This window comes from Gambusia affinis, linkage group LG16 (genome assembly GCF_019740435.1).
Source record: "Gambusia affinis linkage group LG16, SWU_Gaff_1.0, whole genome shotgun sequence".
Taxonomy (NCBI): Eukaryota; Metazoa; Chordata; class Actinopteri; order Cyprinodontiformes; family Poeciliidae; genus Gambusia; species Gambusia affinis.
Window position 1 is genome coordinate 20,768,016 of NC_057883.1, and position 13,172 is coordinate 20,781,187.

Genomic DNA, 13,172 nt, shown 5'->3' on the forward strand with positions numbered 1-13,172 from the left:
TATACTATTGATTTGCTGTCCATCCCTGCTTATAACTAGTACTTTTTAATCAAAATTGAGGAATTATTGACTTAAAACAAGCTCTTATTTCTGGCTTTAAAGTTAATTTTGCTTTAATTCACGTGAACTAAGGTATTGGCTCTAGAAACTAGACCCAAAATGTTTGGTAAGATGTTGTGTTTTTACAGTGAGTGGATGTTTTGTGTCAAACGACTCTTTGTTGAAATGATATCTTGTAACTTTTTGCAGGCAGAGGAGTCTCAGAAAAAGAGAAGAGCTCAAGAGAGTAACGATAAAGGTAATTTTCTTAAAAAATTTTTTTGTCAGAATGAGTTTGTGTTCGGAGTCTCAGCTGCGGTGCTAACAGTCTGTCTCCACTCAGCTCTGCGTCCTCCGGTGCCGCCAGCCTTTTCTCAGAGTTTCTCCCGGATTGTGCAGATCCTCTGCTGCGACGTTTTTATCCACATCCTGAGGTGCATCCTGCAGAGACCCGCGGAGGACCGGTCCACACACTGGACCGAGGCCATGATCCAGAGGGTGAAAAAAAAAAAACATTGTTAAACCTAGACCTGGGCAAAAAACAATAGATTTGGTCAATTAGGCGAATGAATCTGGGTTTTGAAGGTTTAATTTTTGGAAAAATCTAAAAAAAACAAAAATGTCACTAATGCACTTGTTGGGTCTCCATAGTTAAGAGTGATGTCATCTTGACCAGGGCAGCCATCTTGTTTTAAAGCTTCTGTTTATTTGGATTTTGTCATAATATTAAGGAAATGAAGCAGTAATTTTATGACTCCTATGTAAAAAATGTAAATGAGAAAAGTTGAACATCTTGTGGATTTTGGTGTCAGTTCTACAGATTAGGAAATATTTCATCTTTTAAAACATCAGAATCAAATTATTATTTGCAGCAGGACTTTAAAGTGACTGTGTATTCAAAGAAAGAACTACAAAAACTTCACGAACTGATAACTTAATTAGCTTTTATCCAATTAAAATAAGTTTCTTCTTGTAATTTTAACTAATTTTCTGGTAACATTTTATTTTTTCCTGCTGACATTCTAGTAGTTTAACAAAAAGTTTAAAAAAGCCACTTTTTGAAAATCTTTTCTGTAATAAAACAAACAAAAAAAGACAATTAAAATTAAAAGCTGCAGAAATAACTTCCTGTCTTTGCAGGCGCTGCATTTGATTGGCCAGGCTTTGGTGGAGGAGAAGACCCAGCTAGAGAGCGGCAGTGTGGAGGACGTGACCTTTGACTTCAGCCTGAAAGCCCGCAGTGAGGGAAAATTCTGAGTCGTCCCCGACCAGCTGTTTCATCTCATGACTAATTTTAGCAGAATAATTTTGTTTTGTTCTATTTTTGCAGCAGTTGGTTCAGAACATGGCAAGTCGCTTTTCCTTTTATTGTCCAAGATCAAGTCTCTGCCCTCGCTGGAAGCGCAGAAAGATCTGATCAAATGGCTGCTACAGGTACAGACATTCATCAACGTTTTTTATTCCTGTTCTAGGATATTCACGAAATGTTTATATTGAACAAAAATGTGCAAAACAAATAAGGTTTGCATTAAAAAACAGCAAATCAAAAGCAGAGACAAAATACAGAACAGAAGCAAAGAGAACATTCAGGTGTAACAGCAGCATCAGTTGTCATGGATCTCACACAAAAACATATTCTGGTGTTAAAAACAAATATAAAAAATAAAGTTAACAGTAATAATAATAATAATATACTGAAAAAGACTAACAAAACGGAAAATAATAGTTATTAGAAATAAAATTATGTATCAAAGGATAAATCTAAGCAAGATAAAGGAAGTAATAATACAATATAGATAAATCTAAGGAAAAAAAGCATAAAAATAAAAATAAATGAACAAAAAATAAGCCAGATGAAACATTTATACATATATATGATAATAAAACTAAACAATACAATTTTCAGTTACTGTGATATAAAAACTTTTTTGTTGTTGTTTTCAAAGTCAGAAATTTGCATACATAAAAATTATGAATCCTGGGAAAGCCCAGTGATGATTTATTCTAGGTTATATCATATTAGTATAATTTGTGTTTGTTTTTTTTTTTGTTTCTTTTCCAGATGTTTGAGATTGTGAAGTGCATCAGAGAGAAGTCCAGTCCTACAGTTTCTGTCAGCATGGACACAACCAAGCCAGAAGAGGTAAGGAAAAAGAAAATGAAGCATTCAAAGAGAGAAAATTAGACCTGACTGCGACTGATTCATTAATCCAGAGCTCTCAGGATAAAGAAAAGGCCGAGCGGAAAAGGAAAGCGGAGGCGGCTAAACTCCACCGTCAGAAGATCATGGCCCAGATGTCGGCGATGCAGAAGAACTTCATTGAATCAAACAAGATGCTTTATGAGAACATGCCTGAGACGGGCACACAGGAGGAGCCTGTGACATCCTCTGAAAGGTCTGCAGGGACTTCCCAGGTTTATCTGCGTTTTTGTTTGTTTTTATCTGTCGCTAATCTGTCATTTTTACGCCTTAGCTCTGCCATGGAGCAGAGGGAGCTGCGCATAACCTTCGGGCCTCTCCGGGGACCCACCCCATCTGAGAGGGAGGTGCTCACCTGCATTCTGTGTCAGGAGGAGCAGGAGGTGCTGCCTCTGGCTCCAGCCATGGTGCTGACCGCCTGCGTCCAAAGATCCACCGTGTTGACGCAGTGCAGAGGGAGAATCCCAGCGAACAGAGCAGATGGTCAGTCTCCTGAACTCTGCCAGCACTGGGAATCCAAACTGGAGCAGGAATCACCTAACCAGTTTACCTTATTGTCTTCAAGGAACAGGGACTTATCCCCTCTTCATGCCCCCTGACCTCGCAGTGGGAACCCACACTGGTAGCTGTGGACACGTCATGCATGCCACATGTTGGCAGAAGTAAGCAGCTCATACCAACTGTGCTCATTTGAAGAGTTCATCTTAGGGATGCAAACAATTATGATTAATTGTTGGTTAATGGTTCATTCTATTTAAATTATTTCCATTTCATTAACCAATAACGTCCGCTAAGACCTACTTTTAGTGTTGTAGTTTGGCCGCCATCCAGTAGGAGGCGCCGCTGGTCATTATAAAACGGAGCCGTTAATGCATAAACAAAGATGGCGGTCTAAAGTGTTACTTTAACAGCGCTGATTCAACCGAAACGCTGCATGACGCAGCAGCGTCAATTTCTCATTTACTGATATGCTAACGAAGGTGACGACAGAAAAGCGGCGGAAATGACGCAGAAAAAAATAAAAGATGCGGGGAGAGCGGAGGCAGTGTGAGTTTGAGTCAGTTAAAGCACTTAATGGAGCGAAGTTTTAACCTTCTTTAAAGAAATACTAGAAACTATGTATGAATGTATTTCTGTTCAGGGGGAATTAACATAGTTTATTATTTTTATCTTTTATTTTTATGTTCAGCAACCTAAAAGGTTCATGTTTGTTAGATTTTTTTTTAAATATGTCTAAGTTTAATAATGTGAGAAAATCAGATTCAGTCAGTATTTAAAACAAAATATAAAAAAATAATCATTTTTTCTCAGTTCAGCATCCATCCATACATCCATTTTCTGTCCACTCTTGTCCCTAATGGGGTCTGGAGGGTTGCTGGTTCCTCTCCAGCTGCGTTCCGGGTGAGAGGCGGGTTCACCCTGGACGGGACGCCAGTCTGTCGCAGGCGCAGCTCAATTCAGCATATTATGAAAGATGTAACTTTTTGTCAAGGAAAGACACAAAGATTCAAGAGAAGATTTAGTCGTTTTTTAAATGGCCACTCAACAATAAATCGCTAGATCAGTCAACTTTAGATTAACTCGTTAATCCATAATTGCATTCCTAGATTATTTAGATTTTATTGCATCATTCTCTCCTCAGGTATTTTGAGGCTGTTCAGAACACGACCAGAAACCGGCTCCACGCCGAGCTCATCGTCGACCTGGAGAACGGAGAGTACTTGTGTCCTCTGTGCAAGTCTCTATGCAACACCGTCATCCCTCTCATCCCCTTAGAGCCACTTATATTCAACTAGTAAGTTAAATCGGATTAAAGCCCCGCCCATTAATCTGAGGCGGTTTGTGTTGTTGAGTTGCTTGCACAGTGTGTAAAGATGTTGTTTTTGTCTGTAGTGAAAATGCAGAGATAATAGGACAACATTTGACGTTGCCCCGCTGGATTCAGGTCCTCGCTGCCAGGATTAAAGGACTGAAGTCCGTCATGCAGGACAACGGTGAGAAGAGTTTCAGAAAATAAGGTTTTCACCTCAAACTGGAGGAAAGGACAAACTGAGTTTGAAATAGTAGGAAAAATACAAATAAATGATACATTTCCTGTTTCAGGTTTATTAGGATTCAGAGTTTTTGCACATCTTTATATAGTCTTAAATTCATATATCTAAAATTAAACTTAAGATCTGTGATTTAAGGTCACAGGTCATAAATTTTGTTGTGGCAGGATTGTTCAGTCTTGTATATTTTCTGTCAGGCAAACATTTTAAGTCGCTGCTAATATACTAGCTGGTTAGGTTTTATGCATATATTATGGATAAGTTTAAATTTATTCTCTTCTGTTGCTAACCCATAAGATGCTACGTTCATTCTGTACAAAAACTTTAACACTACTACAATATAAAATATGCAACTTTCATTTGGACATTTCTGTTGTGATGTAGGTCTTAAATTTCTTTCATATATTTCCTTTGTTTTTGTTTTTTTTAGTATTTTTTTATTTGTCTTTGGAAAGGATAAAAATTACTGTAATAAATACATAAATACTAATAAATGTTAGTCTTATTTAACTTGAGGAAACGGAGGTTTATGTCTTTTTATTTTATATTATATATATATATATATATATATCAATATTTTTGCTTCTCTCAGACGTCCAGATGGACGGCGGCAGCGGCAGCAGTGGCACCACCTGCCTGTTCGGTGACGGCCAGCCGGACTTCAGATCCATTCTGGCCTACGGAATTCAAGAATCGTGAGTCCAGCCATCGAGTGTCTTCAGCAATACGTGCGTATGTTTCCACGGCAACCCTCGCCAAGTTCTCCGTCTGGTTTTGGTTTTATTTAGGAGAAAGTTCTCAGACGGAATCGCCGAAATGCTGGTGGTGTGCGCCACGACGGTCCACAGGGTGGGACTGAAGACGGCGCCCAACGAGCTCTGTCCCCGCGTTCCCCTCATGGCCTGGAACACCTGCGCCTTCACCATCCAGGCCATCGGTACCATCCACACCCCGTCCACTGGGTCCAGGTGTCCAGTTCCACATCTGCTTTTCTCAGATTTTGTTTGCTTTTCTTTATAGAAAACATTCTGCAGGAAGAGGACAAGCCGCTGTTTGGATCCCTACAGAACAGACAGGTGAGATACCTGAGAAATACGGAGATTGAGCGTTTATATTCTGGGAATAACGACGTAGTTTCTGTTTGCTTTTAGATTGCAGGACTGAAGGCGATTGTTCAGTTTGCAGCGTCACAGAGACTGAAGAGCTCCCAGGGAGTAATCCAGAGGCACTTTGCAGACATGATGGGAGGTATGAACAGAAAACTCAGCCTTAAGCACTTTGAAGGGCAGATTACAGAAATGAAAAACAAAAACAATCAGATGGGGCTGCAACTATCAGTTATTTTGATGCTTAATGGATTAATCGTATAAAAAATTGGCCGACTTTTATTTAAGTATTTTTACCTCATATGAGAAACACGTTAAATGTACAAATAAACAAATTTTTTTAAATAAAATAATTTATTGCCTAAAATTCAATAACAGTATTCCTTTTGTTCATTATTGATCATTTGTATTTAAAAAATGCATAAATAAAAAAAATTTATAAAATGTACAAAACTCAACACAGTGCAGGGCTAATCTACAGATTATTTTTTAGATTAACTGATTAATAATTGGATTCAAAAGGTTCTTTTTTACAGAATTGAAAATGGGTGAAGCTCAAACTGACAATTAAGGAATTCTGGGTAGAAAATATTTTCAGACATTTTAATCTTAAATGCTAAATGTATATATTTTTTGTACAGTTTCTTTCAGCAAATGGGCTTTTGTGAAATTGTATACTAAAGTTAATGATAAATTGATTACTCTGCAGCTCTGTGTTCATATTAAATACCCAGTAATGCTAGTTGGTAGGAAGTTATTCACCTAAAAGTTTTTTTATCTGTTTAATAATCTGTAAGAATCAGACAAGTTGCACAAATGTGTTTTAGAACTGCATATAAACTGTTGCAGATACACATTTGGGTTTTGCAGCTCATAGGATTGTTTACATATGTGATTTATGAGAAGGAAATGTTTGATTTTAATGTGTTCCCTTTACAATGTTGTCTAAAATGACCTCCTGGTGTTGCTGAGGGTGAGAGAAGCTCATTTCCTTACAGTATTTATTCTCTCCTCAGTGTTGCTGCCGGTTCTGAGCAGGAAGAACACGCCTTCTATTCTGGATGTGGACTTCTTCCATCTCTTGGTAGGTGACTCTTCAAGGGAGCAGCTTTCACTCTGTTTTATCTACTTTTAAATTCATGTGTGTATAATAAAGCATTTCAGAATTGAGGTTGATTTTTAGTTTTGGCCTCCTTTCAGGTGTCTTAAAGGGGAACTATTACACAAAATTCACATTTTGTATTTCCATTTTGGTCTCAACTGCATCTAAAAACACCTGGAAGTTTTTGCCAATAAGTTATTGTGTTTTTTTTGTGGTTGGAAAACGAGGCATTTCAAAAACCTCCCGACTGTTAAATCACATTCGCTGTTACCTAGCAACCCAAGCTCAACACGTTTGGTCAACTGGTTTTACCACGCTGTACAATGGCTGCTGGAAAAGACTGTGATTTGTCCAGAAACCACTTGTTGGTTGGTTTTGCAGGAGGCTCTACTTATGCTTTTCAAAGATGTGCAGTTGTGTAATTGTTCATCCGTTTGTAACCGTTTTCACATGTGAGTGTAAACGTTGAGTTGGCCAGCTGTAGCTTAGCCTGTGGTCCGTATGCTAGCTTGTTCATGGAAGCATAGAAGTTCACCTTTAAGTGTTTTAACCTCCTTTGTTTCCGTCAGGTGGGGTTGGTGTTGTCGATTCCTTCTCTGTACCAGGAGGAAGGAATCGACTTGCAGCCATCTGCCGTTAGCTCCGCCTTCAACAACATGTACATTTTTCACCTGGTCACCATGGCTCACATCCTGCAGGTCCTGCTGACCTCCACAGGTACCAGAGCTACACAGACAACTGGTTCGGTTGAAATGTGTCACACAGAGGGTTTGCTGTCGTCTAGTTTTCCTTTTCATTCTGCTCAGTGGGTTCATCCTCGTTCATCGCAGTTCCAGTTGATTTTGTTCTCTTCAGACTGTAAATATGAGCAGGTTTATCAAGTTTCTTGTTGCTATTTTCTCACTGTTGCCAGACTTGAATGTTTGCCTGTCTTCCTGATTTTGAAGAGCGTTTAAGTGAACTGTCACATCGTCCCGAGACCTTTAGAGATTGATTTAAGTAAAAGCCACTTTTTGAAAATATTTTCTGTAATTTCTGTCTTGGAAAATAAAATAAAATCAAAATTGGAAAAATTGGAGCTTTAATTTCTAAGCCATGTCGCCCAGCTCTATCTTTGTTTCACTTCTATCTAATATTGATCCCTGACTTCACTTCTACGGGATTCCTTCAAGCCAAACAGTCAAATTGGAGGGAAACTTTCCCAAAGGAGTTGCAGATTTGAAAATAACCAGGAAGTTGAACTGGATCTGAAATCTATAATGTTTTGGTTTTTTTTCCAGATTTTCCAGCTGCAGGCGATGGAGAAGAGACAGAGGAAGCAAGATTAGCAGCAGAGTTATACACAACAGTGTTGCTACACACTGGAAGGTTGTCTTCTTTTATTTAACTTTAATTATCTGCAAAAACACAGATAATAGTTTCATTTTTAATGTCAAATCCACACGTTAGGTCTTTTTTTTTCTATGCTTGGTGGTAACAGCTGCTACTTTGTTTCAGGCTGGTTCCTGATTTATCTGGTGGCTCCGTGGCTCAAAGGGTGAAGGCAGGAATTGAACCTTTCCTGCGAAGTGCTGCTCTGTTTTTTAACTGCCTTACTGGAGTTCATCCTCCAGAGGAGCTTTTTAGCGCTCCTGGTGAGTCAAACTCCGGGTTAGGCATCAGATTTAACTAAAATTTGTGAAACCTTTCAAATTAAGGTCAATGTTTTGTGTTGTAGTTTCCTCTCCAGGACAGATGGAGGCGCTGTGTAGCTACTTGGCTCTACCTTTCAATGTATTTCAGCTCTTCCAGGACTACAGAGACGCAGTTTCTCCTATGCTTCAAAGGTGAGTGGAAATGCTGCTGCAGCTTGAAGCAGCTGCTAGCTAAATGGAGAGTTTTCTAACTTCCTGTTTTATTACCCAGGTGGTGTGGGAGCCCCTCTATCACCAAAGCCCTGCAAGGGAAAACCCAAACCATCAGGTTGGCGTTAACTCATGCTTAAAGTCTTAAATTGCTGGATCTAAAATTAAAACCTTAAAATCTCTTAAATTAACTAGAAAATATGTAAGTTAGCTTTAAATACGTCAAGCACAGGTCATAAATTTTGTTGTGACAGAACTGTTTAATATTGTATTTTGGGAAACAAAAGTTTGAGTCGCATGCAGAGATCCTCAGTACTTTCTGTGACTCGAGTTGGTTGAGGCTACCGCTAACTAGCTGCTAATAAACCCTTGCTAGCTAGCTTTTTTGCGTCTATCGTTGGTAAGTTGAAATTATCGACAGTTGGCTGGACGACGTTCATCTCTGACGCATTTGTTGCTTACCACTGCAAAAACACAAAATCTTACAAAGTAGTTTTGTAAGATTTTAGACACGACGCTTTTAGTGCACGCGTCTTGTTTCACTTGAAATAAGACAAACAACAACTTCCGAGTAACTTTTTAGCGAAATAAAGGAGTTACGTGCAGTCAGAACGTCTTTGGGTTTTGACTTGCTGCTAACATAACCTTGCTAACTAGCTAGCTAGCTTTTGTTGCGTCAATCATGGGTAAGTGAAAATTTGTCCACAATTGGCTGGATAACATTTGTACATTTCTCTGAAGATTATTAATAATGGTCTTAAAAAGTCTTAAGTCTGAATTGGTTAAACCTACAGAAGCTTTTCTGTCCTTAAAAAGTCTTAACTTCACATATCTAAAATTAAAGCCTTAAATTCTTTAAATAATAAAAAGTAAATTAACTTTAAATACGTTAATCACAGGGCTTGAATTTTGGTAGGATTATTTAATAATGTAATTTATATATATACATTTTATATATGACATCTTTATTTTGTTCTGTAACTCGAAGCAGTTCATTCTAATTACTGCTAACTACTTCGAAGTATCTAAGAACATCTGACTACCTTTGTCTTGGAAGGCCTATTTGGTCGTATGTACTATGTAGTATTTTCCTCTGAGGACTTTTCTGTCAGACAAAGGTTGAGTTTTACAAAGATCTTCATTGCGTTCAGACCCACTGCTAACGTATCCTGCTAACTAGCGAGCTAGCTAGCTTTTTTGCTTCTGTGAAGGTCGGAGTACAAAATTTATTGCCCGTTGGTTAGACTAAGATTGCAAGTTTCTGTGGAGAAATAGGTGTTAAATTTAATTCATAAAGGTCTTAAATGTGAACAACGGGGTTAAACGTCCTGAAATAAATTGGTGATTTTCCTCGTTCCTCAGATATCCGAGGAGAAGGAATCGGTTGATCGATCTTCCAGAGGATTACAGCGCTCTCCTGAACAAAGCCAGCCACTTTCAGTAAGGAACCCCCTCGTCTCCGTTCGCTTCGTCTCGGTTCGACTCCTCTCACCTGCTGGTTCTGGTCCCTCAGGTGTCCAAAGTCCACGGTGGACGAGAGGAAGCACCCGACGCTGTGCCTGGTCTGCGGCGCCATGCTTTGCTCACAGAGCTCCTGCTGCCTCAGTCAGCTGGACGGGGAGGACGTGGGGGCGTGCACGGCGCACGCTGCCACCTGTGGAGCCGGAGTGGGAATGTTTCTCAGGTCAGTTCATCCCTAAACTCTTATTTATTGCTCGTTGAAGCTCTGGGCTGTAAGTAAATGAGATGTGGGTCGTTACAGAATCAGAGAGTGTGAAATTGTCCTGATGGCCAGTAAGACGCGAGGCAGCACTTACCCCGCTCCGTACCTGGACGACTATGGAGAAACTGACCCTCACCTTGGGTAAGATGGACGTTTTAACACCGTCTTATATGACTCAGTAAGAAAGTCGTACGAAAATGATTGAAATAACAGAATTAAGTCATATTTTGAAAATAGTCAGTATTACGGGAATAATGTCAGAATAATAAGAAGATACATTTGTAATCATATGGGAATGGTCATATTTCAAGAATAAAGTTGTATAGAAATAAAGTATAACTAGTACAGGAATAATATGACAAAATATTTAAACTTTATTCTCTGGTGTGCTTCTAGAAATTCTTCTAATAAAACCAAAATCTCACTTTTACTTTCTTAAACATTATTTTTGGGGGTTTCATGACTATTGGATTAACTGAGAACAGTGTAGTTAATTAATAAAACTAATCCGCAAAATTACACTTGTTTAATATATGTTTTTTTTTATTTTTTATATATATATATATTTTATATATTAAACAAACAGTAAATGTTTTATGTTGCTACATATTTTCCACTGAAAACTTTTGATTGAAATATTCATGTCAAATATTATATTTTCTGGTATTAAAACATTGTAAAAAAAAAAAACAACAACAAAAAAACCGTAAATTACCGTATTTGACATAAACAGGAACATAATTAATGTTTATAGAACCAGGCATCATCTGTTGAAAACGGTAGAAGTAGGAAATGTTGCTGTTTGGTTTGAATTGATGGGGAAACAGCGCCATCTGGTGGAGAGGCATAAAATATCAGGATCGTTGATGGGTCAAAATGAACTGAATGCGAGATAAATCGATCAGAAATATTTTCTGTTGGAGTGTTTTGTTCTTAGAAACATTATTTTCTTTTGCTTAGTCATTTTTAGACTAAATTCAGGAACTAAGAAGAACAAAAAATGATCTTTTTAGTAAATATTCCCTTGTAAATTCAGGCTGTTTTCATGAAAGTCGGCAAAAATATCTTTGAAAAAATGGCATAAAATGTTTCCCCTCTTTGTTGGATGACTTTGATGTACCTGCAGAAATAAGTTATATTTTTACTTACATTATTAGTAAACTACAGATAAAATACACATGGGTTTTAAATTATACAACAATAAATCAACTTACAATTAATTATCAATTAATAGTTGATTAGATTAAAATTAGTTCCAATCAATTGGAACTAATCATGTCCATTAGAATAAGAAAAACAAAATAATTTCTGAAGTCTGAAAATAAAAATTGTTGGGTTAGTTGAGACTGAAGAGTTTTATCATCTAGTTTTTGGTAGAAAGAGAGAAAAGAGAAAAACAATAAATTATCCAGATGGAAATTACTGGGTTTGTTTTAATATATCATTTAATTGATTTATTGATTATTGTGACAGGTCTAACCATTTCTACAGATGGTAGAAAAATAGACAAACAGATCCAGAGTTGGTTGGAGGAATATCTGATGATAACGAAAAGTTAGATAAACAGATTTATAGAACAACTATATATGCAGTGGCATACAAAATACAGGCTGGAAATCCACAGATATTTTATTTTAATACTTTAATATTTAAACTCTATACATCCCAGAGTTTGTAGGAAGGTTTGCTTTCATGCAGATTAGAACTGAAACTATTAATCAGGATAAATTGATTGTTGAAATAATTGTCAAAAACCAAACCAAACATTTTAAAATAACCAAAATAGCAAATTTAATTATGGAGTTTCTGTAACTAAATTGTTCAGATTTGTCAGAAACGGAGGCGAAACAAAACAATAAATCATTCAAATGATTAAATTGAGCTTGTTTTAAGTCGTCTTTTATTGCGACAGGCCTTGTTTTGATAGTGGAAATGTTTTGTGCTCCAGGAGGGGAAACCCGCTGCACCTCTGCCCCGAGCGCTACAAGAAGCTGAACCAGCTGTGGCAGCAGCACTGCATCCTGGAGGAGATCGCCCGCAGCCTGGAGGTCGTCAACGTCATGTTCGCCTTCGAGTGGCAGCTGGTCTGAGCGCTTCCCCGACCCGCTGCCGCATTTCCCCGTTCACACACACACACACACTCACACACACACACTCACGTATTTAAAGCCTTCCTGTCAGAAGAGGCCTGACCCGTTCCAGAGCGGTGATGACGATGTAACCGAAGTCGCCTTGATTCAGTCTGTTTTGCCGTGCGGATGAGTTTCACTTGGAGTGACGTTTCGTTTGTTTTTTTGTTTCAGATAAACTCAAAACCTTCTTAAAAACTTTGTTTTTAGTTCATATATTTGATTTCCTCTGTGTTGAAAACGTTTGATGTTGACGGGTTTAAATATGGTTATAAATCCTATTTAAATCGATTTTTCCCTCTTCTGTGTATAGATAAAACATGGACCCATCTGCTCTCATCTTTACTCCTGTATAGAAAACCCTCCAGTGTAACTTCACATTCTCACTTAAATAATAATGAAACCTCCCACATGTATTAGTTCAAATCCTTCAGAACCTCTAGAAAAATTTAAGTTTCTTTAAAAATTTCCATCATGAAATCCTTTCATTTAAACCAACTGTAAGCCAAAAAGTAAGCATGGTGTAATTACAATATATGGAAGGAACTGTTATGAGACACTTTCCCCCGTTTTTCTTTAGTCATGTTAACGCTCTTTACATGAAAAGTAATAAAGAAATGTAAGAAATGTACAATTTATTATATATATTCTATGTGAATATATACTTTCTGTTTTGTTTGACTGTACCACATGACTTCCTGCTGTTGAAATAAAGAGAGATGCAAGCTGAACTCTTTCTTTTTGTTCATACATTCGATACAAGTTAAAAGAAAATCAAAAACGAGGAGCAGCAAAAGCAAATGAGGTGGATAAGCAGAGCTTGCTAACAACTGATGGTGCCATCCAGGACAAAGGACATGGAATTTTCTGAGCTTGAAAAGGAAAACAGATGGCTGGAAAATAGCTTGGAGAATGTTAGATTAATCTCAGAAAAGTTCTAGAAAAAAGTTTTTCTAGAAATTTCTAAAATTAATCAAA

At 37.7% G+C, this 13,172-nt stretch overlaps 1 protein-coding gene across 3 annotated transcripts in view; it reads left to right on the forward strand.

The window, feature by feature from the left end:
• ubr1 (ubiquitin protein ligase E3 component n-recognin 1) overlaps positions 1 to 12,925 on the forward strand; it is a 28,196-nt gene extending 15,271 nt beyond the window's left edge. For 2 of the 3 annotated variants that reach the window (XM_044143756.1, XM_044143758.1), the window contains exons 24-47: positions 250 to 298; positions 383 to 537; positions 1,180 to 1,279; positions 1,370 to 1,473; positions 2,102 to 2,182; positions 2,254 to 2,435; positions 2,514 to 2,722; positions 2,805 to 2,901; positions 3,882 to 4,034; positions 4,133 to 4,233; positions 4,883 to 4,985; positions 5,079 to 5,227; positions 5,311 to 5,366; positions 5,442 to 5,538; positions 6,413 to 6,480; positions 7,068 to 7,215; positions 7,779 to 7,866; positions 7,996 to 8,132; positions 8,216 to 8,324; positions 8,404 to 8,460; positions 9,705 to 9,782; positions 9,856 to 10,026; positions 10,105 to 10,206; positions 12,014 to 12,925. In XM_044143756.1, the coding sequence (XP_043999691.1) occupies positions 250 to 298; positions 383 to 537; positions 1,180 to 1,279; positions 1,370 to 1,473; positions 2,102 to 2,182; positions 2,254 to 2,435; positions 2,514 to 2,722; positions 2,805 to 2,901; positions 3,882 to 4,034; positions 4,133 to 4,233; positions 4,883 to 4,985; positions 5,079 to 5,227; positions 5,311 to 5,366; positions 5,442 to 5,538; positions 6,413 to 6,480; positions 7,068 to 7,215; positions 7,779 to 7,866; positions 7,996 to 8,132; positions 8,216 to 8,324; positions 8,404 to 8,460; positions 9,705 to 9,782; positions 9,856 to 10,026; positions 10,105 to 10,206; positions 12,014 to 12,155 (2,736 nt within the window). In that variant the 3' untranslated portion in view covers positions 12,156 to 12,925. The remainder of the gene's footprint in view (positions 1 to 249; positions 299 to 382; positions 538 to 1,179; positions 1,280 to 1,369; positions 1,474 to 2,101; positions 2,183 to 2,253; positions 2,436 to 2,513; positions 2,723 to 2,804; positions 2,902 to 3,881; positions 4,035 to 4,132; positions 4,234 to 4,882; positions 4,986 to 5,078; positions 5,228 to 5,310; positions 5,367 to 5,441; positions 5,539 to 6,412; positions 6,481 to 7,067; positions 7,216 to 7,778; positions 7,867 to 7,995; positions 8,133 to 8,215; positions 8,325 to 8,403; positions 8,461 to 9,704; positions 9,783 to 9,855; positions 10,027 to 10,104; positions 10,207 to 12,013) is intronic. The other variant, XM_044143757.1, reaches the window with a different exon arrangement.
• Positions 12,926 to 13,172: the final 247 nt, after the last annotated feature.